At 41.4% G+C, this 23,722-nt stretch overlaps 1 protein-coding gene across 5 annotated transcripts in view; it reads right to left on the reverse strand.

The window, feature by feature from the left end:
- Positions 1-21,249, reverse strand: part of LOC111842299 (microphthalmia-associated transcription factor-like) — a 34,874-nt gene extending 13,625 nt beyond the window's left edge. The window contains exons 1-2 of one of the 5 annotated variants that reach the window (XM_023808773.2): positions 21,026-21,249; positions 8,396-8,648 (exon numbers count right to left, since the gene is read on the reverse strand). In XM_023808773.2, the coding sequence (XP_023664541.1) occupies positions 8,396-8,648; positions 21,026-21,123 (351 nt within the window). In that variant the 5' untranslated portion in view covers positions 21,124-21,249. Of the gene's footprint in view, positions 1-8,395; positions 8,649-12,428; positions 12,653-15,377; positions 15,534-21,025 lie in introns of those variants that run through there. The other 4 variants (XM_023808769.2, XM_023808772.2, XM_023808774.2 and 1 more) reach the window with 4 other exon arrangements.
- Positions 21,250-23,722: the final 2,473 nt, after the last annotated feature.

Raw genomic sequence — 23,722 nt, forward strand, 5'->3', positions numbered from 1 at the left:
AAGAAAAAAAAAAAACTAAATGCTGATTACGAAACAGACATCTAGCATCCACTGCTACTTGCGGAAAGTGCTTTCCAACTTGTTCCATAACTAGGTTGGCTTGTCTACTTGGCAATAGTAATATAGGCAGGATATGGTTGCAAATCTTCACATGCCTGTTTGATTTTGTGCCAAGGATTTTTGTATAAGGATATATGTGCATCCAGGGTCAAGAGGAGCAAACATATCAACCACTTTCAAGACCATGAAGGGTTTTCTGAAACTGTTCCACTACTGTCTGTCTGTAAAATCCTCATGTTACTCTGTTGTTTCTTCCTGCTCCCTTAGAGGGAGCTTCTTCTGCTATCGAGCTTTACTGACATTTGATCAATAGGACTCATAATCCCAAAGGTCTTACTCTAAAAAGAATTTCCAATTCTGACCAGCTCATCAACAGTGTGTGAAGAATCTATTAGCAAATTGATTTGCAATGTTTTTTTCTACAAAGTCAGCCCGGCATTTCAACTGGAAACGTCTCTGTCTCTCTCCTTGATGATTGTTGGTATGGGTTACTTTTTATCTCCTGAAATAATGGCTTTTCGAGACACATGCTTTTCATTGGACAGTGATGATATACGTTATACAACAGCTAGTTCCGATCAAGAAATCTGACTGGACAAGAGGTGCTCTGTGAGTGCTATTATCAGAGTATAACTGCAATCGGACATTTCACATCAGATGTGTCACTCCGCTTTACAGGTGTGTCTAAAAACTGTTACATAAACTTAATTCTCCGGAGCCCCTGATCCCCCTGCGGGATCAAACAGAAATCTCTCCAGACTGTCTAAAAGACTCTGCAAGTTTATGTCATAGAAACATTCAAATAAAAACACCCCCAGAACCCTTCAGCAGTCTACTTTTCAAATATAGACACTACCGGTTAAAAGCTGTCACACACCACAGGTTTTTCCCACTCTTGCATATATTTCGTAAACTGCAGATTTTTTATTCTCGTTAAGCCCTGCAATGTGGAGGTGGATAAATGAAAAGATAAATCTAATAAAAAGTTTCCTTTATAATATGAAGAGAGTATGTAACAGTGCATGTCTGACATGCTATTAACTAGTTGTGTGGTGATGGCATCGTGAAATACTAGGCTGTCCTTTAACTTTAAATGAACTAGTTAATGAAACAGAGCAGTATTTAATTTCCTTTGTACAAACAATGCCTCGATTTTTCTCTGCTGTTATAACTGCTAGAGGAGCTTATTTTGATGAATCAAAGATATGACATTTTCTTGCTAATAAAAGTACTCAAATGGTGAACACAAGAGCACATGTCTGGGTTCTGTTTACATGGACTGAAGAGGTACAACCTCTTATTTTGGGATGTGAGAGAGTTTCACTGAGGAAATATGATACAAATATCTCTTCAGTTCATGGATAACTGCAAATTTGGGTAAGCAGGAACTTTGTAAATTACAAATGTCATTTGTTTGTTTTCTAATTCTGATCGCTACTGTAAAAACCTGTCTTTATAAATGAATGCAAGCGGTTGGTGACTAGGCTGTTGTAGCGTTTCTCACTCCCTTTATGAGACTACAAAGCCATCATTTTATTTAACTTATTATGTTTGTCAAAATACATGTCGTAAAAGAGCTTAAAATAGTATAGATTGTATTTAATGAAAATAAGATATTTTACATAAAATATTCACTTTTGCACTAAAAACATCTATATAATTCAAGTAAATGATGCAACTTACATGTTCTCTGTTTGTTCAAAAACAGAAGATGCCAAGTTGTGACACAAAATTAAAGAATAAAAGCAGAGCGGGGGGGCAGGTTTCCCAAAAGCATACTTCCTAATTACATTAGCATCTTACACATTTAGAACCAGGCAACTGAATGGTTTTAACTAAGCTGCTAACAGGAACTTTTGGGAAATGAGTCTTAGTTCAGCAGTAAAATATAAATATATTTTGTGAATTATAATATAATGCAAAGTAGTTGGGAGTGAGTGTTTGTGTTACTTGGCAACAGTCAACAGTTAGCTGGGGGGGAACTTATTTTATTATTTTATTTTTTTTTTGCGGAAGTCCGTAAATGTTTAAATAAATAATCAAACAAAGTATTATCTGTTGTGGCTTATTACTGTTAACTTATAAATGCTACTCGATGAACTGTCGTATAAAGTCAATAACATACTCAAAGTCGAGCCTATGACCGAATCACAGCCGCGATATACTGGGGTGCCACCGCAGTCCTTCTTGGATGTTATTGCTTAAGTGTATGTAAAATACAGGGATGAAAAAAATCCCCCACCCCCGTAGCAAATTGTGCAATACTGGAAGGACCACTGCTTATTCTCCGTCAGTTCACGGACAGGCAGTATTTTTAGAAGAGTCTTACAGGCAATGCTGGAGGCCCTTTCACCTTTCACCTTTCACCTTTCACCTACTGAAAACCAGCTGATAGCAAAGAACACTATAGCAGTGTATACAGTATGTTCCTGTGGCTTTTCAAAGGTCAGTATCAGAAAAAGTAAAAAAAAAATAATAATAAGGCTAAAAATATTATACATATAGTAGACACACACATAGTGACATACATAAATTAGCCCCAAGACCCTGTAGTTCATAAGACAATAATACTTCTACCAAAGAAACCAATGAGTTTTGTCAGTTGACAGACAGACCATTTCACTAGATACACAAAAAATAATGCTTGTGTGACAATATTATAGATTCATTAAATGTTCAAGGTAGGATTTGACTGAATAGAATGTGGTAAAAATGATAAACAAAAAAACTTAAAACATAAAATTCCAACTGTATGAGCCAACAAATGATACTCACTGTTTAAAAATTTGTGTTAATACATAATGTATCTGGACTTAGATTTTAATTTGAGTTGGATTTAATTTAATTGGAGTGATCGGATCACAATGTGTCTTGGTAGTCGTTTACACTTGTATTTAGAGCTTTCCTCTTGTGATCCAATTGCTCAAAACACATTTTTAAACCAAGAACCAGACAGAAGACATAGACAGACAGATTATATCCATTCATTTCTATGGGGAATACTCTAATCCCAACATAACGACCTTAACCCCTGTCCAGCCCCAACCTTAACAATAAGCAGTTAAAACATCAAAAAAAGTCAAAATTTCAAAAAAGCAGGGATAAAATGTCCTCCACAATGTAATATAAACCTAATCCACACACACACAGACAGACAGACATAAAATACACAAGCAAATGTAATATTACCTGAGGATTAAATGCTATTAATAACATAAACCAGCATTTAAAATGGTGATTGATAAACTCCTCTTGATTTTAATAGAATTATAATAAATTGTAATGAAACCTAAAAGGCTAATTGGTGCATCAAGGTACCGAGTCTCAGCTTAGATACAAATGGATTCTCTGCTGAAGTGGCTGCAGTGCTGTGCAGTGCTGCAGTGCTGTGCAGTGCTGCAGTGCTGTGCAGTGCTGCAGTGCTGTGCAGTGCTGCAGTGCTGTGCAGTGCTGCAGTGCTGTGCAGTGCTGCAGTGCTGTGCAGTGCTGCAGCACATTTCTCCCCTGATAAGAAGTAAATGATTTTTTTTTATATAGACCACTAAACAAAAACAAAAATGCCTCACATAGACCAGTCATTCATTCATTTGTAACCAGCATAGTGTTCCTCTGATGTGAACATTGCTATGGGTTACATACATTAACCGGAACATTCAAGGCAAGGCAAAAGGGGCAATGCTGCCTGATTATAATGTGACAAAGAAAACTGCATGAAATGGTACAAAAGTAGTGACAATTCTACTGTGATGCGCCTGGCACTAGGTGTGCGGTTAAAGAAGACAAATCAACACCCTTCCACCAAACAGATTTGAGATTTCAACAGCAGTGCCATAGTGCAACAGCATGATAATCAACATCTCAAAGCCGCTCAAAGTCATCGCGTTTCTTTTGGGAGGTAAAGCAAATCTACAGAACTCTCTTCAAAGATACGCTTGGATCCAAAACCCCCTCAGGAGGATGAGACTGACTCCACACCAACATCAGGCAGGACTATAATATTCATTATATTAACATTGGTTAGTATAATTCAATATATTAACCAGTGGGTCGCCTTTTGTTATTTGGACTTTTTCCAGAAACTTGCAGTTAGGTCTCTAAAATGCCTTCAGCATGTGAATGTGATCCCATTCAGATGCCCCTTGACCTGTACACTGTGTTTCATAGGACAGAAACCAGGCTCACTGAGACTCTGTACTTATAAGTACTTACAGGCGATGGAGGGATTAATATGGAACATTACCATGTGTTGCAATTTACAGAAAAAAAGTTTCTGATGAGCCAATAAGCTACTGGAATAAGTTAAACCCGGGGCTGCTACACAATAACTAACATGTGTGTCCAAAAATCCATTATTTCAGGTGATATAAAGTAACCGAAACAAACAGTCATGAAGGAGAGTGACAGACGCTTTCCCAGTTAAAATGCTGGGCTGACTTTGAAGAACAAGACATTGCACATCATCAACAGCCACGCAAGCATGACAAAGTAGCCTGAAGTAGCTGAAGTTTTAAAACACATCAGTGCTGCTTTCTGAAGGCCTGAAAGTAACCTTTGTCAGTTAAATGAATTACTCCCTTAAATGGTGTTTGGCTATCTGTATGGACAAATATGAACTCGAATACCAAATGCAGCAGTATCAAAATATAAAAATTAAAAAGACCAGGTACAAAATACTTGGTCTTTTTAATCTATTTAAAAGCTGATATGGGTGCACTAACATGACAAATTGGACAGACAGGATAGTAGGAGAGAGTAAGGACAGGGGAGTCCCATCCCCACAGACAGACAGGATAGTATGAGAGAGCAAGGAGGGGAGAGTCCCTACCCCACAGACCGACAGGACAGTATGAGAGAGCAAGGACAGGAGAGTCCCTACCCCACAGACCGACAGGACAGTATGAGAGAGCAAGGACAGGAGAGTCCCTACCCCACAGACCGACAGGACAGTATGAGAGAGCAAGGAATGGGGAGTCCCTACCCCACAGACAAACAGAATAGTATGAGAGAGTAAGGACAGGGGAGTCCCTACCGCACAGACAGACAGGATAGTATGAGAGAGCAAGGACAGGAGAGTCCCTACCCCACAGACCGACAGGACAGTATGAGAGAGCAAGGAATGGGGAGTCCCTACCCCACAGACAAACAGAATAGTATGAGAGAGTAAGGACAGGGGAGTCCCTACCCCACAGACAAACAGGATAGTATGAGAGAGTAAGGACAGGGGAGTCCCTACCGCACAGACAGACAGGATAGTATGAGAGAGAAAGGACAGGAGAGTCCCTACCCCACAGACCGACAGGACAGTATGAGACAGCAAGGACAGGGGAGTCCCTACCTCAAAGACAGACAGATAGTGGGAGACTTTAATACAAGCACCACAAGTCACATGTCATGTGGCCATGCTCCTCACTACTTAAGGCTTTTGTTGGTGATCAACAACCCCCACCCATCATCTAATATGGCATACTAGTTCTACTCTTTATGAAAAGACAGATGTCTGCCCCTGAATGTTGTTATAAAGATGGTAAGAACTTCAGATTAGTTAAAATGGCAAAACATATTCTATAAAAGTGGTAAAATGTATATATTTTTTATCAGAAACTAAGAAAAACTAATGAAAATGCATTAAATGATTTTAAAACAAATGCTGTACATAGCTGTAACTTTTTCGATGCATAAGGACAATTCACATCCTTGTCACTTACTCGTTCTATTCCCATGAACCCTTCCTTTTGAAGTCGGGCAGAACATATATGAGGTATTTATTACACACATGTGTAGTAATCTCAACAGTCCATTAAACTATAAGTAATGTTTCTAAAAATGTAAGACAAGACAGGATCCGAACATTACTGTAAAGCTGTATCATCCCATAGCATGCAGTGGGGCATTCTTTGGTCAATTTGTGTTTCATGTGAGATCAGACTGTGCTTACCTTTATCTCAAACCATAAACCAATCCCTTGCTTAATAAATTCACTGGAGCTTAAACTTAACGTTTAAGGTAATGCGGTTCAATCTGGTCGACCTAAGCTAATCTTTCTCGCCTGTGTGGTTTTTGCGAGCACTCTGTTAATCTGCTCTCGGTTGACCAGGCTGAGACTGCCTCACGGTGCAGGTCCAGGCCGGAGACGCCTTCTCACTTAGGTAATGCAGACACTGAGGAATTCGCTTAAGCGCATCCAGGATTACAGGCACTCCTGTGTCACTTTCAGTGTGTTGCATGTGTTACAATAGCTTCTCTGAAAAGTGAGAAGAGGCCTAAGGAATCATGTGCGAGGAGGGCAGACCAAGCTCGCCACCCTTCAGAATCTATTACTTTTTGCATAGTACAAATGCAAAGATGAAGATGTAACAATAAAGAATGTGTGTATACTTTAGAGCAGGGTTATCCAACTCACGGTCCTCGAGGTCCGAGCACTGCTGGTTTTCCAGCCTTCCTTTACCTGTCAGTCAGGTGTGAAGCCTCTGACCAATCAGAGTCAGTGATTATTAAACAACTACCTGGGAGAACTGAAAACACGGCCTGGATTTGGAATCGAGGTCCAGAGTTGAAGAGCCCTGCTTTAGAGTGTGCATGGAATATAAGAAGCAGCCCCCGACTTATTATTTGGCAAGTTTAATCGAGGTAAATATCAAACTTAAAAAGTGCAAAGAAATAAGAAAAAATAAGCCACAAATAGACGATGATAAACACTAACTATTTCACATTGCCAAAACTAATATTTCTAATTCGGTAACAAATCAAAAGAGCTGTCTAGAACTACATATCAATGTAATAAAATATCCAAGAAACTATCATATACTTTCAGTGACATATTCTCCAGATCTGTATTTGATCTTGAGTTTCCTCCAGGTATTCTGGCTTCCTGTGACAATCTCATGGAGTGAAATATGATCAGTGCGATAAATAACTAAACCTGCAGTTAATACACGTGGTAAGAAGAGAGGTGTAAATACATGATTCATATGAATAACCTAAGCAGCTTACAAAATTAGATCCATCGATCTTTCCATTTCCCACAATACAGTACAAGGCCACAGTCAAAAAATAATACATATTCGTAAATTATTCATATTCATGTCATTCTAGATACTGTAACTTTCAGTTAAATAGTAGCGCAAAGGCCTATAGATTGTTGGGAAATTAAATATTCAATTCAATTTGTAAGAAATTTTGTGATCACAAAACATTAAAAACATAATATAGTATAATATAATATAATTTTCTATATGCAGAAAGTTTCTCAAAACCTCCACTGTTCCCAATCACTCATCAATAGGAAACTTTTATGGGGCTAAGTACACAAACTGAAAGTTACAACAACCTGCAATTCAGCAGGAAATCGGAAGCATCCTCCACATGTCTGCAAATTCCAGCCTTTCTGCACTTTTTCTGCACAGCCTGCACAAAGCATACCATCATATGTTCTCACCTGGGAGCAAACACATTCCAACTATGCCAGCCAGTCCATCCTTTTCTCTGAATGAAAATCACCAAGCTGGTGACTAGCAGAAATGCCCCACCTTCCCCCACCCCTACCTGCCCACATGCATGTTTAACACTCAAGGGAACATTAATCTTCACAGAGGACAAATCAAATCCAGTCAGATCAAATCAAATCAAATTTTCCTTCATCTATATCTATCACCTACTTATTTGCCTATAGAACTCTTGCATTCTTCATTGTGCCAGTTCATTAAACAATCTGCAAACAACCAAAAAAAAAAAGGTCCTTGCATTCACAATGTAACTCTTACCAATAGCTGACAGCCTGGTGTGTTCTCAAACCTGTGATACCTATAATAATAATCAACGATGTCACTTAAAGCACAGATATAATAAACGTCTGTGGTCTCCCAAGCTAACAAGGCAGCAAAGCTACGAAAAGACGTCACTGTAGCTCGGGAAATAGGATTAAAGATGCCTAATTCCAAATGGCTGGAAACACAGCATGTATTAAAGAGAAATTCTTTCAGAAAAAGATAATCCCCATATGAATTTTTAACAAACTTCACTCTTTATGACTAGTTTTTTGTTCTTTTTTTTGCTTTTAGTTGTGCGATTTTCTGGCAACGCCATTGAACCGAATCACAAAATTCACCTTCAACTTCAAAGCACTTTTAAAATAAAAAATAAAAAACACTGGAAATGTTACACAATTTACACATAACTGACCAATGTAGTAGCCCAGGCAGGCAGGCTAACTGAGACATCCCAGAATTCAGTTCCAGATAGAAGCCTGGGAAAGTGCACCAAACCATGAGGTTGGGGGTACGACACAGCGGGCCCAGCATTGGAAGGCGGGCCAGTGGTGTTGAGGGGGGGGGCTTACCCTGAGTACTTCCACAGGCACCTGCGAGGCAGGAGGGAGGCCGGGCGGCGCGCTGACGTTGATGGCCGGGCTCTGGGTGCCGCCGGCTGGCGGTGGGAACGGCGAGGTCTGCCGCCGCTGCTGTCTCAGCTGCTCACGGTGCTCCTGCTCCTGCAGCTGCTCTCGCATCAGCTGCTGCCGGAGCAGGATGCGGGACGTCATGGCAGAGGAGCTCAGCGGCGGCTTGGCAGATCCATGCCGCTCGGGGGGGTTACTGCGGGCGCGGCCGTCGGCAGGGCCGCGGGGGGGGGCGAGAGGAACGCTCCATTAGAACACAAACAGCAGCTTCTGCTGGCTCTCTGAATTATAGACATTTGAAGGCTTAGCAACAGGGGGGGGGAAATCACCAAATGTAACAGAAATGATAAGGAGGAAATCCAAGCACAGAGCAAAGGAGTGTGAGGGTTTGGAGTGTGACTCTCCTACACACGTTTCCTGTCCAACAGAATCCCAGATTTAGGGTTTTTTTCCAGAATCCCCCCCCCCCCAAAGGCTGGAGCGGCTTAAGGGCTGCAGCCACACAGCTGATCCTTTCTGATGAGCCTGCACTCCGGCTTGCACTGATGCATAATAATCGCACTAATTAGCTGGCTGAGTCGCAGAAAAATGCCGAGCATTCAGGACTGCATGTGTAATAAACTCAGGCTTGCTTAATAAAAGCAGCACGTCCCCATCCTGGCAGAGGAGAGAACGTCAGCTTCAGTTTTACGACATACTCTGATGCCTCTTTTGACTAAGCCGTGAATCATCATCAAAATTACACCCCTTAGTAAACTACAACTGCCTTTCCCAGCTTTGACAAAATGCATATTTACAACAATTTCATTGTTTTAAATTTGAGTGGCCATTATTTAATTGAAAATTGCTCAGTAATACTGGCCAAAAATAACACATAAACATTGTCATTGTTTTCACTGTTGCTATTATTAAATCCAGCTGGAAAATAAACCAAGTGTAATAATTTTATTAGCTGATGCTAAATACATCTTCAGCTGGATTGAAAATTAGTGTACATCATGCTATTTAATTTACAAATTCCAATGCATACACGACACTAATTTAGATACTGTTACAGATGGGCATGGTGAAGGATGGACGATCCATGTTTTGGCTGACAAAATGGGACTTTATTAAACTCAGAAAGCACACTAGAAGTCAAGAGGTCCGCGAGGGGCAAAAAAAACAGCAAACCAACAATATAAAGGCAGGAAGCCGCAGAGAAATTACCATAGCAGAATAGCAGCAAAAATGATGACCACATAAGGGGCAGGTGCGGACCCGAACAATTAACCAAACACTAGGGTTGGGAACAAGACAAGGGTAAGGATTATAATAAATACTTAAGGGTTCAAACACTAGGAGAAACCAGGATAAGAACTGTGGCACAAGGAATAAAACAAAGGTACAGAATAAGAGAACATGCCAAAATACACAAATGCACAACAGGAATAAAACAACAAACATGGTGAGTCTTGTGGGTTTGAGATAAAAGGGTAGTCTGGACAACAGCCGACCGCTTAGCACATTAAGCCACACGGCGGCCATGGGGACAGGGAAACACTAGAAGCTAAAGACCAGCGACACCTGCTGGCCAAACAGGGAACAAACATACCGAAGGGGCAGGACACGGACCGATCAAACAGACACAATGACCACACAGCTATCAATACTGTATTCTACAGAATTAAGAAGTTTAGCTGGTGTGACTAATTTATTTGTATTTCAGCTACTGCCATAGCAACCTTGGAAAACTGATCAAAAGCACACTCAATGTCATTCCAAAATGCCAATAATTTAAAATTCAGAAATTGTAAAGCAGATTTTGAACATATAGAACAATAGACAAACTGACCTTATTAACATTAAGAGCAATATCTGAAGACACTATATATAGTATGCCCTTAATATTGTTTGATGGAAACAATTCACAATCAAACTGAATACATCATAGTATCATAAAACCCATATATCCTATGAAGTTGAATACAAATAGAGGTGACAACTCTGCGTGGGCAGCATGGTGGCTCACACTACCAGTGTTGGGGGTTTGAATCCCACCTTCCACTCTGCGTGGGCAGCATGGTGGCTCACACTACCAGGGTTGGGGGTTTGAATCCCACCTTCCACTCTGCGTGGGCAGCATGGTGGCTCACACTACCAGGGTTGGGGGTTTGAATCCCACCTTCCACTCTGCGTGGGCAGCATGGTGGCTCACACTACCAGGGTTGGGGGTTTGAATCCCACCTTCCACTCTGCGTGGGCAGCATGGTGGCTCACACTACCAGGGTTGGGGGTTTGAATCCCACCTTCCACTCTGCCTGGGTGGCATGGTGGCTCACACTACCAGGGTTGGGGGTTTGAGTCCCACCTTCCACTCTGCCTGGGTGGCATGGTGGCTCACACTACCAGGGTTGGGGGTTTGAATCCCACCTTCCACTCTGTGTGGACGACATGGTGGCTCACACTACCAGGGTTGGGGGTTTGAATCCCACCTTCCACTCTGTGTGGATGACATGGTGGCTCACAATACCAGGGTTGGGGGTTTGAATCATGGGTGGAGATTGCCTGGGTTGCTGTTTTAATGTTACCCATAGCGGGTATATGCATTATTAACCAAACAACAAAGAAGGGGAACATAAGAAACAAATATCATTTCAATGAACTGCCAGACTGATAACTTCATTAAAAAAGTAAATCTAATATTCTCATTCTCTGCATAGAATAATGTTCTGTTAAAAGAATGAAAAGAACTTCCCCATAACACAGTGCTACAAATCAGGAGGCACAGGGCAGCAGGCTGGAGATACCCGAAAATAAGTATTTATATAGTTATACAAAATACAAAAAAAGATTTAAATAGGTTGTACCTGAATTCTAATTATCGAGTTTGATCATTCCTCTAAAGGAGAAAATGTAAATTAAAATTTAAAGAGGAAATAAAATACTAACAGTGTATACTAACTAAAGATTACAGTGTCATAAGTGGGTTAATTTCTCTCTGGAAGCTCATACTTGGCTGTATGATGCCCAAAGCCTGGACCAGTGGCTTATCACAGCGGAGTCTGATAGAGCCCACACAGCGCCCTCTACAGGCCTCCTGCAGAACCACTGTAAACTAACGAGAAAGAAAAATCTTTATCGCGGGACTGGAGTAATTTTCCACTTCTGAGTATGTGGCTGTAACACACCTCCTCGGCCTGCCCTGTATGTTTATAAACACAATGTCAGCACAGTGCTGCATGGCCACTCCCACCACCCCAGCCCCCAGATGCGGCCACCAATCGATGAGCGGCTCCACCCCGCACCTAGGAGAGCCGGAGCACAAAGCACAAAGCGAGAGAGCTGAGCCCTGTGTTTTGGAATGGACAAGAACTCAGCATTCATCTGCCCACAAGCATGACAAGTCACCCACAGTGTGGCGCACTGCATGACTTAAACACAGGACCAGTGCAGATGGCAAATTACAAATAACAAACAATCAGCTATCATTTTAACCTCTAATCAGTGTCTGCAGTACTGCCAAGTCAATCAAACGCAAACTTAATTGATTAAAACCTATTCTGTCTGACACTGACTAAATAACGAAGTACATATGGCTCAGATGCAGTTAGCGTTAGCATTTCCTGGGGAAACTTTCTAGAGTTCAGTGCATCTCCTGACTCCTGACCTCCTGGCTTCTGTCTGCTTAAGCTGCGGCGTCTCCGACGGCCTGCAGATCCGATGCTGCAGTGCCGTCCTTCCGTTCTCGCGTGCAGGGTCGCCCAGAAACTTTAACGGCAGACGCATCTGCGCGAGGCAGCCACATCCCGAAGGGCACGCAAGCATTGTCACAGCACTGTCCCCACATACAGACACACTATTTATAGCAATAGCTGCATCTACACGAGAGGGACGCCTACACACGCACACTCTTATACCTGCACGCATTTGCTCATGCACACACACGCACACACATGCTTCAAGCCCCGATCCAGGGGTTGGTGTCGGAACTCACGGGTAGCAGCTGTGGAAGGAGCAGGGCCTGTGCACTTGCACCATCAGAGCTTCCATCTTATCTTTCTGTGCGTGAAGGTGCACCGGCTGCCCTTGGAAGGCAGTGAAAGTCACGCTGGTGCAGCGGAGCTCTGTGTGTCAAGGGTGGGAGGCTCCAGGCAGCCCTGGCAACTCCAATCCCCACACAGCGAGGGAGGGGGGACAGCGACCACAAGGCGCAGGAGCGCAGCGCTCTGAGCGGCCGGCAGACCCGCTTAATCCAGCGCCTACCTGAGAGCTGCATTCAATGCTGTGTGCTAGCTTGTGTTCATACACACAAACACACCTTGCACTACTCTACTTGTTCCATTAAGGTTGTTTAAGCTAATGCAACATATTTTGGCCAAAAAACACATATTGTGAAAGATATATTCATAATACTCCTGCTTAATAATTTCATTTTTATTCCTCCCATTAGCATTTCTTCCCACTGTGAAGGATGAGTCTGTCTATCGGATCATAACAGTTTCCTTCCCACTTATCAGCTTTGCTGAATCATTGACGCTGGACGTTATATCTAAGCTCCACTCCACTGCCGCACGCGAGCTTTTAGCACTAAGGCCACGCATGAGGGTCTGGCTGTGCGTGCAGCTGCCAGTCAGCTTTTCCCCTGCCAGACATTTTCCAGGGTCAGTGCCAGACGGCCGTTCACAGGGAGCCTCGAAAGCGAAAGCAAGGCTGGTGGCAGGCTGCTACGCCAACCTAGCGTGATGCGTCCAACCGCTCGACCAACCTGGCCTGTCAAGGACAAGCCTTGTTGAGTTAACAAGAGCAGCTGTGGAAACAGAAACTTAAGCATAGGTTTACGGTCCAGGATCAAGGTGAGTGTTCGAAATAAATAAATGAAATAATGAAATAATATCCTGAATTACTGAAATTAAATAACATTACCTGTGCAGCTGTACAAGTGGTCTAAAAAAGTTGGATAAAGACATCAGCAAACAATGCTGATAATTATCACTGTCACAAGTGGTGCAAACATTATACTCTGAATAAAGCTAGTTGCACTCAAGATTTCTATTTCTATTATTTCTATCTATTAAAATCTGTCTGATATACACCCCAAAAAATATATTTTCTCTAAATTCCCAATGTAAGTGTATATGAGGACTTGCTATCATCTGGAGGCCCCTTCTCCTTGTGGCTTTTCTTTGGAACCTAGCAAACATAAAATCTGTTTGGATACAAAAAAAACCCAACAAAATCAAACAAACAAGCAAAAAATGCATCATAGTGTGTAACTTTATTTCTGCTTGATGCCCGATTGCGTTATTGCATTTTGAAGAATGCATATTTGTTTATAATGGATGTGCATATTTACTAACTCAGTCAACAGAAAAGCTCAGTATCAGAGCATTGTTTTCTCACAACTTGTTACAGATAATTAATACATCAAACCAGACCCAATTCAGTAACCATACTCGTCCACCAGAGGGGGCCTTTTCTCCTTAAATGTTCACCTTTATTATCACCTCTACTAACAGAGCAATTAGCCTCAGCAGGTTAGCAAAGCAAGCAGATTCTGGCATTTGACACAGCTTTCCGAAAGACACTAGCCAGTCTTCTGCAGATAGTACTGAGTGATCAGATCCAACAGCTCCTTTGTACATCACTGTAATTTAATTATTTTCAAAGGGTGACATTTGGTATTTTGCAGAATGTGTTTTAAATGATGCATTGAACAGATCTGTACTGCTCCTGTCTACAGTATGACAGTGAGCAAGTCTCTTTCCAAATCTGGCATAAGGTGATTTTGAAACAGAAATAGCTGCGACTTCACCTCAAAGCCGAGACATACAGACAGAGAGTCACCGCATCAGCAGGAAGTGGTGTAGCGAAGGAAACAGTGGCCTGTCTCACAAAACTGGTTCAACAAAGTCAGCTTGACTAAACCAGATAAATGCAATCCGAGATAAACGGCATCACGGTGCTCACTGCCAGTTATCTATGTCAATCCAGGTTTTCTCAATATTATCCTGAAACTTAACATGGGGCCCATGTCATGATGATGGATTCTTTGCTGAACCGGATAACTTTGAGGATAAGTAGTGGTAGCTCTGGCTTTTTGAAGTCATGCTAGAAGTCATGATTATCCAATAGGAATGCTCTATACCTGAACTATTATTGGACAATCAAGACATTTTAAATGGTCTTCATACTCTGGAGCAGAGCTCATACTTTAGTATGTATATACACAACTTATATAAATAGTGAATAGCACCTCCAAGGTAAGGAGTTCGTGTTCCACCTCAACTTTTTCTCTCTCTGGAGTTAGCCAGCTTCCACTGGCTTCCTGTTCAGCACGTTTCCCTGCCTAGTGCCCAATGCTGCCTGCCAGAGCTCCCCTGTGACCCTGACCAGGATAAGTGGTTACATGATGCACAGATGGATGGATGGATGGATGGATGGATGGATAAGTATTTAGTACTTGTGTATATGCAGCTATAATTACACACAACTGAAATTCCTGTTAAGCCTTTTGGTATTTATGCAGTTATAATTGTTCTTAAACTTATATTGATGTGTCATCGTTTGTGAACAGCCATTCAACCCATTTGATACTGGAAGAAAGAAACAACGGCTGTCTTATCCCCAACGACTTACTCTGTCTGTCTTCACAACAGAAATTTGGTGCTTTCATTTCCTTATTAAAAAGAGGTAAAAGCCGCTTTATGGAGTCGAAACACACAGACTCACTTGAGCCACTCACATCTGACAGAGAAGTTTCACACACAATGTAATTCTGCAGCACTCAGCAACAGCACAAGCTTTTTGCAGACGTGTCTCCTAATGAAATGACCAGAAACCCCCACTAAACACCCAGTTACTTATCAGCCTTTCCATTCATTTTGACATGATAAATTACTCAATCAGCCATTTTTTTTCAGCAAATAGGATTTAGCCTCCCTACCTTGTTATTTTCATTATTTGCAGTCTTTCTTGTAAATGATTCTGCGGTGACTCTGTGGCCAGAGTTAAAGGGATGAGTTTTAAGGTCTCAGTGAGCTACAGCTTCCGGGAGGTGATGAGTCTTTCCTCCCCCGCTCTCTCTCTCTCTGTCAATATCCCCTTTTTTAAAATCAAATTCTTTACAATCTAAAGCAAAAAAAAAATCCCGATTAAAGTCTGCAATCTAAAATATCATCATCCAGTGACAGACTTCAGAAATCAGTCACTTGAGACCTAATATCATGAGACATAGATATAACTGTTATTATTTGAAAAGGTGTCTATTAGATATACTACTATTGTGGTCAGGCACACTGGTCAGACTCTGATCACAGACTCATCAGTCACTTCCACATCAGCAGTTTATCAGTACTGATCAAACATGGTCATTAATGCACACTGATCAATGAAACATCTGCCAGTAATCAACACTAGTAACTGACATGTTGACAACCAGCCAATGCCTTTCACTGGCACAGTTATCAACACTGTCTTTCAGTATTGTAAGTAAGGCAGCAGGCAATAATCAAGCACAGCATTCTTTAAAAGTTCAGCCGAGGAATTGTGAACTCATTCATCCAGTCGCCAATCACTATTGATCACTGTCGCATAAATCACTGGTCAAGACTATTCGCTAGCATATCAGCTAAACAATATCAAACAAGCAATACCTACATTTAAGCTGGCAACTAATCAGTAAACACTGTTACATTAGTAAAATCCTCAGCATTTCACATACCAGTATTTTAAGTGTCCTTGGGAGTGTTTTACACACTTTTTTTTTCAGAGGATAATTTTGTTGAAGAATCCTTGTGATTTTGACTCAGTGGTATGTGTTACATGAGCATATTTTTATAACGTAAAAGCTGGAAAAAATATCTTCATTATCTACAACAGCGTCATTGAAAACAGGAACAGCGAGGTGACTCAAGGGTTTGTAAGGACAGCCGGTCTCTAAAAATACATGCTGGCTTTACCCTCCTCTTGTGAAAGACATCCTTTGCAGTGATGCCTTCATCAGCTTCACATCTATCTCTTCCACATCGGCGTTTGAAATTAAGCAGAGATTCAGCCACACATAGCCCCAGTGAGCTAGACGAGCAGAACAAGCCTGGCCTTGAAGCTGCTTATCATCCCACATACAGTACAAGTAACGACAAAGCATGCAAACAGGAAACATTATTCCCGCAGCAAATGTGGAGGGGCTGCTGACAGAGCCTGGTTTCACATGTGGACTCAGCTTTCTGGTGAACCGCGAGAGGGCTGCATGAAGCCTCTCCCTGTTTTACCATCATCCCGATCCGCTTCTGCGATAACAACATGAAGCAAGAGGAGGCGTCCAAAGCCCCCAGCTGGTCGCTTTAGACGTTACGTCGTGAGTAAGTGTGCAGCAATGTGCTTGCACAATCGCGTCTCTCAAACATGCACCTGCCGATGTCGCTCCGCTCATATCTCTTTACTGGATTGAGCTCCAGGACACCACAAACCCACTGCTATCTCACAGCTAATAAAATACCATTTACATTGACAGACTAATAATGCTCTCAATTTGCAGTGATTAATGGGGCATACTGAGCCAAGCTGTCCTGATTTCAAGTTTTTTTTTTAATGGATGATACTGAAGAGTGTCTCAGTGTTAACTTCAATGCAAAAGGTATAACCTATGATTGCTTTCTTCCTTCAGTTACTTTCCAATGAATAGGGCCTAGTTGCATCCTGCAAAGATACTCAAGGTTCTCCAAATGAAACACTTCAGAAAGTGGAACATAAAGTTCACAATATTCAGAAAAAAAAGAAAACAGATAGTTTTCTGATTTTTTTAAAAATATGTATTTGACATGTCTTGGGGGGAAGAAGAACCAGTGTCTATTATTATTCCTTCAGATATTAATTTCAGATATACTTCACAGCCGTAACATTATCAAAAAAAAATTCAGCTGTGTGATTCCTACGGATTTGAACAACGCAATGTGTCGCCCCACACACTGACTGTGCAAACGGCACATTTACGGAAACTTGGTTATCTTTCCCTGAGATAATGCAGCGCAGGCCACTGAATTAAAAAAAAAAAAGCCTGTTCACTCCCAGTTGCTGATACAGCCAAATTGACTCCTTGTGTATCATGTTTCACTGCCAGCCTTAATCTTTCCAACAGCTCAAACGAGGAACCTGGAGTAGCATAGCAGGGAATTAAACTTTTAAGATCAAATGGGGAATGAATACAACCTCTGGTATGACCACGTATCTAGAAAATAGACCACAGAGCTCTCGGTTATCTAGATGCTAAATAGAGAAAGATACAAAAAGAATTTTAACTGGCCGATGATGGCCACTGGCGGAATCTGTTCTGAGTGGCACACTCCGCTAACACAGGCATATCCACTCTTATCTCCCCCCTGATGAAATCTCACTTTCATTGCTAAATTTATTACGCCAATTAGCACTTTGCAGGCAACTTGTTTTACTGCTCACCAAATTCCTATAAATACGCATGCTGATTACGCATTGGGCGCTGTGAACAGGTGCCTCCGATAGGTGTTTTCGATGGCTGTATTTCAAGAAAAGAAAGCATTCCAGGTAATAATATTTATCGTGATTTTAACGATTTGTCAGAAGTTCTTCCATGACATCTTCAACGAAAGCTGGCCTGTTCATTTTTGATGATGGTGAAGTTACCCAGAATGTGAGGAGCTTGTTACGTCCTTTGAGGTAATTCTGGGTACATCACCTACCTGTCAGTCGTTTAGCCTCTTAGCTGTCACAGTGTTAAGGCTGAGAAGGCCAGCCCTGGAGCTCGGAACTCTCATGCAGCCATGTGTGGACACTGATGGGGTGCCAGATGGTCTACTGTGTGTCTCACCAGCAAGCGTGCCACTTAATGAGGAGTCTGTCAGGTTGAGGATGGCAAACTGACATGAGGAAGTGACCCTCAGCATAGTGTCACTGGGCCTGGCTAAGGACAATCACGCCAAACTCTGAGTAATCCCCTGACCCAATTGAAATGAAAAGCAAAACCAGGCATTAATTTTCTGTTGGGTTTTAGAGGAAGCTGAAATCATGAAATGACCTTGCAGTACAGATTTACTCAATCATACACAAACAAGCTCAGTTTCACTTCTTCTGGTGTTCTGGTTTAATAAGGATGTTGCTTTGATGTATTATATTCTCCTACAGCCTTGCGATCGCTAAAAAAAAAAAAAAAAAAAAAACATACAGCAGCCATACTGCAGGACCTACTTCATGGGATATTTCACTGGATTTGCACAGTGCAATCCAGCTGGCTCACTTGTCTCATTTGCAGGTTCCAATAGGGATAAGAAGGCCAGCTGTGCTGTTAATAAAGCAGAAGGGCCTGAAGCACAACCTACACTGCAGCCCTGAGGTATTATAAGTGTGAAAATGAGAGAGTTTTCCAACTGGCATGACTGGCACCAGTTAAATTTCCCAATTTAGGACTGTACAGAAGGGCAGACAGGATTCACCCAACCATCCGTCTTCTAAAGTTCCCTTTATTATAACCTGGGTCGTGGCACATAACATTTATAAGGTTGTTTATCCTCAAGCTTAATCAATAAAAATTCATATGAGAAACCCCCTTATGAGACAGCATTTATTTTCAACACTGAGGCCAGGGGATTTTGCCGAGATTTAAATAAGGTTAAAGGTCTCTGTGCTCTGTGTCAATGTTTTCTTCCTCATTCTGAAAGGAACAGCACTAGAAAAAATGGTAATGAGGATAACAGGAACAAGAAGATGTCTCAACGATGAGAGTGTAGGTGTGGAAACAAAAGCACTAGCTAACTAGGATGCACCCCCCCCCTCTTTAGGGGGTCCTCCTGCTCAGTCAAGAGGTCACATGTTTCCACACTGTGTTTGACGTGTCGGAAAAGGAAAGGACTCTGTTACTCTGATTTAAATTCCATTTCTTTTATCATACAACCGCGGCTAAAAAAGGAATTTCGGAATTCTGGATAGAGAACTACGCTACCAAGTAAACATTCCTGCTAAACATTAATTTCCTTGCTGCTGAAAGCATCCCTGTACGCAGCAGTGGATTTTCCTTCTGGGAGATTCATCTTTGGAATCAGAAAGGTTCTCCTCTGACAAAATTTAACATTAGAATCCCTTAAGAGAGATAAGGGAAACACACTGCTCTTTGATCCATGTGCACAGCCAAACTACAGTATGTCAGAGCAGAAACTCTCCACGTCCTGACAGTCTTCGGTAAGGGGCTGGAAGGTCAACGGCCATGTGTCAGCGCACCACATATTGTCTGCTTGGGGGTATATATGCTTTAGTCGTACAACTATTGAATGAGACGCCACGCTTAGTCATTCGTAACTGATATTACCAACTGTAGTGGGTGTAAATCCTTCATAATTGAATCGGATTGCTCAAGTTGTTTTCCATTACGTTTCTAAAAAAAACTTTAAACTAATCAACATCACTCAATACATTTTTAAAGACGAGTGAGCGTAAATCCAAGTTCACCCACAACCTTAAGCGCAAAAATGGACCTCTGCATAAAGCAAGCATGTCTGCCCAAAATCCGATTCTCATAAGTGAAAAGGTATCACTGTTTTGAAGATGTGAAAAAATGCGCAACAAAGTTTAGACAAACTTCTGCAGTCACGGCAGGGTAGTTTGGTCGGTAAATAACATGGACGAAATAGCCTCATCTGCACTTGTTGCATTTCCACTGTAGTAGAAAACAGCTGGGAAAAAATTAGCTCAGTTTAAATAATGACGTGGAGTTTTCAGGGAAGCATATAGTGACATAGAAATCTCTGTTCCCACTGGGTAAAAGGGAAAGACAAGTCTGTACACACTTACCCAGGGTTTATTAAGTATGCCTGGATGAATGTAGAATGCAAGTTTATCAATTTGTAGCTAGATGTTTCCAATATAGTAGCCTATGTTGTTACGAGAACAATAAAGGACTGGACAGTCGTCATTGCACAATCAGTTGCCTTCACATTTCATTATTTTTATATCAATTAATTAATTTTATTCGTCGTTTTTACTTCAGACTCACATTTTAATAATAGAGGTGCATGTACGAATTTCTCACTGTCCCATTACATAACATATTTAATTATAAATTGAACGGTCAAACTTCAAGCCAGCAGAGGACAATGTGTGTCCTCTAAAGAAAATGTTACTTTTACAAATATTTTATTCACAACATACGATACTACTGAGTTTTAATATTGTTCAAATTTTCTGTACGTATAACTGGCTAAAGAATGAACGCAAGTATAATAAACATCTGCTAATATTTGCAGATGGTGTCGATAAGACAACAGCCGGTGTTGCATAAGTAAACCGAAGACACAAAACACAGAAAGGGGGGAAAGGAGGCAAACAGATCCCTCCCAGAAAGCTCACGCAGTTAGGAGGCGATACAGGCTTCTTGCAAATTGTCTGGGACCGCACAGTTAACATAGGGACGCTGCCCCAAAAACAGAACTGCTCTCGCTAACAACAATAGGTATCAGAAAATATCCTTGCAAATAACACAATCTTGCTTGTGATTTCCCCCCCTCCCTTTGTATTTTTTACTTTATAAATATAGACATTATAAATAATATACAACTTTGCATTACTGACCTGTAAGGCTGGCTCTTCAGTTCATAGTATGTTTTCGGCTCTTGCTGAAATTCCTCACCCACTTCGAAGTCGGGGACGATCCCCGATTCCGACTGCATCGCTCCAGCTGTCACTGTCAAATTTCCCCCAAAATTGTGAAACACGACGTTCCTAATCCTCGTGCGAGCGCAGCGTCAACCGCAGTGGTAGCAAACTGCCATAACACCCTCGCCCGCCCATGCAGTTAGGAATTGGCTTTTAGCCGTAAAGTCCGCAGCACTTGTAGTCCTCCACAATGTATCGGTGAGCTTGGGCGACGTGAAACCGGAAGTAGTCGGAACTACAATCCCCAAAATGCTGTTCGGCAGCGCTACTTCTCCGGCAGTTTGCATGAGCCAATGTCAGCAGCTTTTCATTGGTCGGCGAGATTGGTCGGAGTTTGTCTTTCCTTGTCAAAGCCAATCCGTTAAAGATGCTCTGAAAATATAGGCTTAATGACGCTCTGTTCTGTGCACGTTACTAAATTGTAATAGATTTTTACCTTAGGAGAATAGATTCTGTTGAACTTCCCGCTTCTGAAAACGCCCGAAGTTTCTCAGTTACAGTTGATTCATACACCTTGTGGTGAACTTCGACACATTATCAGCGATTGTACCTGAATAATAACAACAACAATAATAATAATAAAGGTATTGGTCATGGTCATTTGATTTCTAATGTACATTACAGTACATATAGTACTGTACATGCAAAATAAATTCTGACCATTTTAATTGTGTATATGCCTTTTGGTTTTGTACTTAAATGCCGCCCCCCCCATTTTTTTTTAGTTAGAAGAAAAGTGTTTCCCCTCCTGATAACCATATGATTGCAGTTTTTTTATTAAGGCATAAATAGTTTCGAAAGTAGCAAGGACTTAATTCATATGAAACCCCCTTTTTTATTTTTAACACTGAGGGAAGTGTCCATACCAATACTGTGGGAGTACCATGAGTGTTTAGGAGGATGGGGGATTTGGGCTGATTTGAAAACAAAACTAAAAGTGAAGGTACCTCCCATGGATACTTTGTTTGTGTCCTTTCATGAAATAATTCACATGATCAGTTTCAATAACGATTTGCAAATCCATCCATCCAGCAAGATCCTTGTTGCCTTAAATCCAGTAAGGATCCACAGAATATCCCAGAAAAAAAGTGGGAAAAGGAAGGGAATTACCCAGGCATCAACTCATAGCAGGACATGTAATCTGAAAGTGAAAATACTGTAAAAGTGCTGTAACGAGTTGTACAATAAATACACACATGATAAATATCTATACACTGGTATATACGGTATGTATATAGTGTGAGTAGAAAATCATCATGTCCCTTTAAATAGTCACCTTTTATTACCTTACTGACATCAAAAACCAATTACAAACATTTTTTCCCGCTTTATTTACACATTTTACCTTACACCATTCATGCAACAGTTCAGAAAATATATAAAAATTTAAAAACCAGAAAAACAGGATTGTTAAAGTGCTCAGCCCCCTGAATTAATGCATGGTTGAGCCACCTTTTGCTTTAACTGCAGCCATCTTTCTGTTTGGATATGTCGATACCAGGTTTGTGCACCTGGATTTGAGAATATTTGCCCATTCTTCCTTTGTAGAACTGTTCATGTTCAGTCATATTTCATAATGAGTGGCTATGGGCTGCTTTCTTCAAGTCCATCCATAGATCTTCTATCAAATTCAGATCATGGTTCTGACTTGGCTACTCAAGGACATTCACCTTCCTATACTTAAGCCCCTGCATTGTTTTTCTTGGAGGTGTCTTTAGAGTATTTGTCATGCTGGAATGTGTGCCACCTGCCTATCGATAGCTGTCTAGCAGAGAGCCAAAGGGTTTCCTGAAGAATTTGGGTCTACTTGGCACCATCCATCTTCCCCTCAATCCTGACCAAGTGCCCAGATGCCACTTATGAGAAACACCTCCACAAACACTATGCTGCCACCACCACGCTTCACACAAGGCATGCTGTACATACGTGTTTTGGGTGGCGTGCTGTGTTTGCTTTTCACCAAATATCGAGCTTGGAGCTCAGTCCAAAACGTTCAATCCTAGTCTCGTTTGACTGAAAAAACTTTAACCACATGTGCGACTCAGTAACTTATTTAGAAAAGGCTTTTTTTCTTGCCACCCTGCCACAGAGGCCAGCTTTGTGGAAAGCTTGTGAGATTGTTGCCACATGCACAGACTGACAGAAAGACTTGAAAGACCTTAAAAGTTGCTATTGGTCTTCCGGTGGCTGCTGGGCAAGTCTGTAATGGTCACTGCTGAGGGGCTGATGACTTATCCAAATGGGATATGATGATTTTCTATAGGCACTGGATGTATGATTATACTGTATAAGCAGTCTGAGAAAAAATAGAGAAGAAAGAGAGTTCTGTACAGCGTACTTGTCTGTATATGTATATATTTAAAAGTGGGAGGGTATGCGATCCATAGTTATGGGTGGAACTGGATGAAGATTAGCAGTAGTGCAGAGAATTCAGCAGGGAGACAGCGGTGGTGAAAAATCTGTTCCTCAGCCTGTTGGTGCAGGAGTGGAAGCTTCTGTACCTCCTTCCAGATGGGAGTAGGGTAAACAGTCTACGGTTTGGTCGGGAGGAATGCCCCCTAATGTTCCAAGCCCTGTTTCAAATTCAAGGTTGAAGTTCAAGTTTATTTATAA

The sequence above is a fragment of the Paramormyrops kingsleyae genome, chromosome 6 (assembly GCF_048594095.1).
Source record: "Paramormyrops kingsleyae isolate MSU_618 chromosome 6, PKINGS_0.4, whole genome shotgun sequence".
NCBI classification, from domain to species: domain Eukaryota; kingdom Metazoa; phylum Chordata; class Actinopteri; order Osteoglossiformes; family Mormyridae; genus Paramormyrops; species Paramormyrops kingsleyae.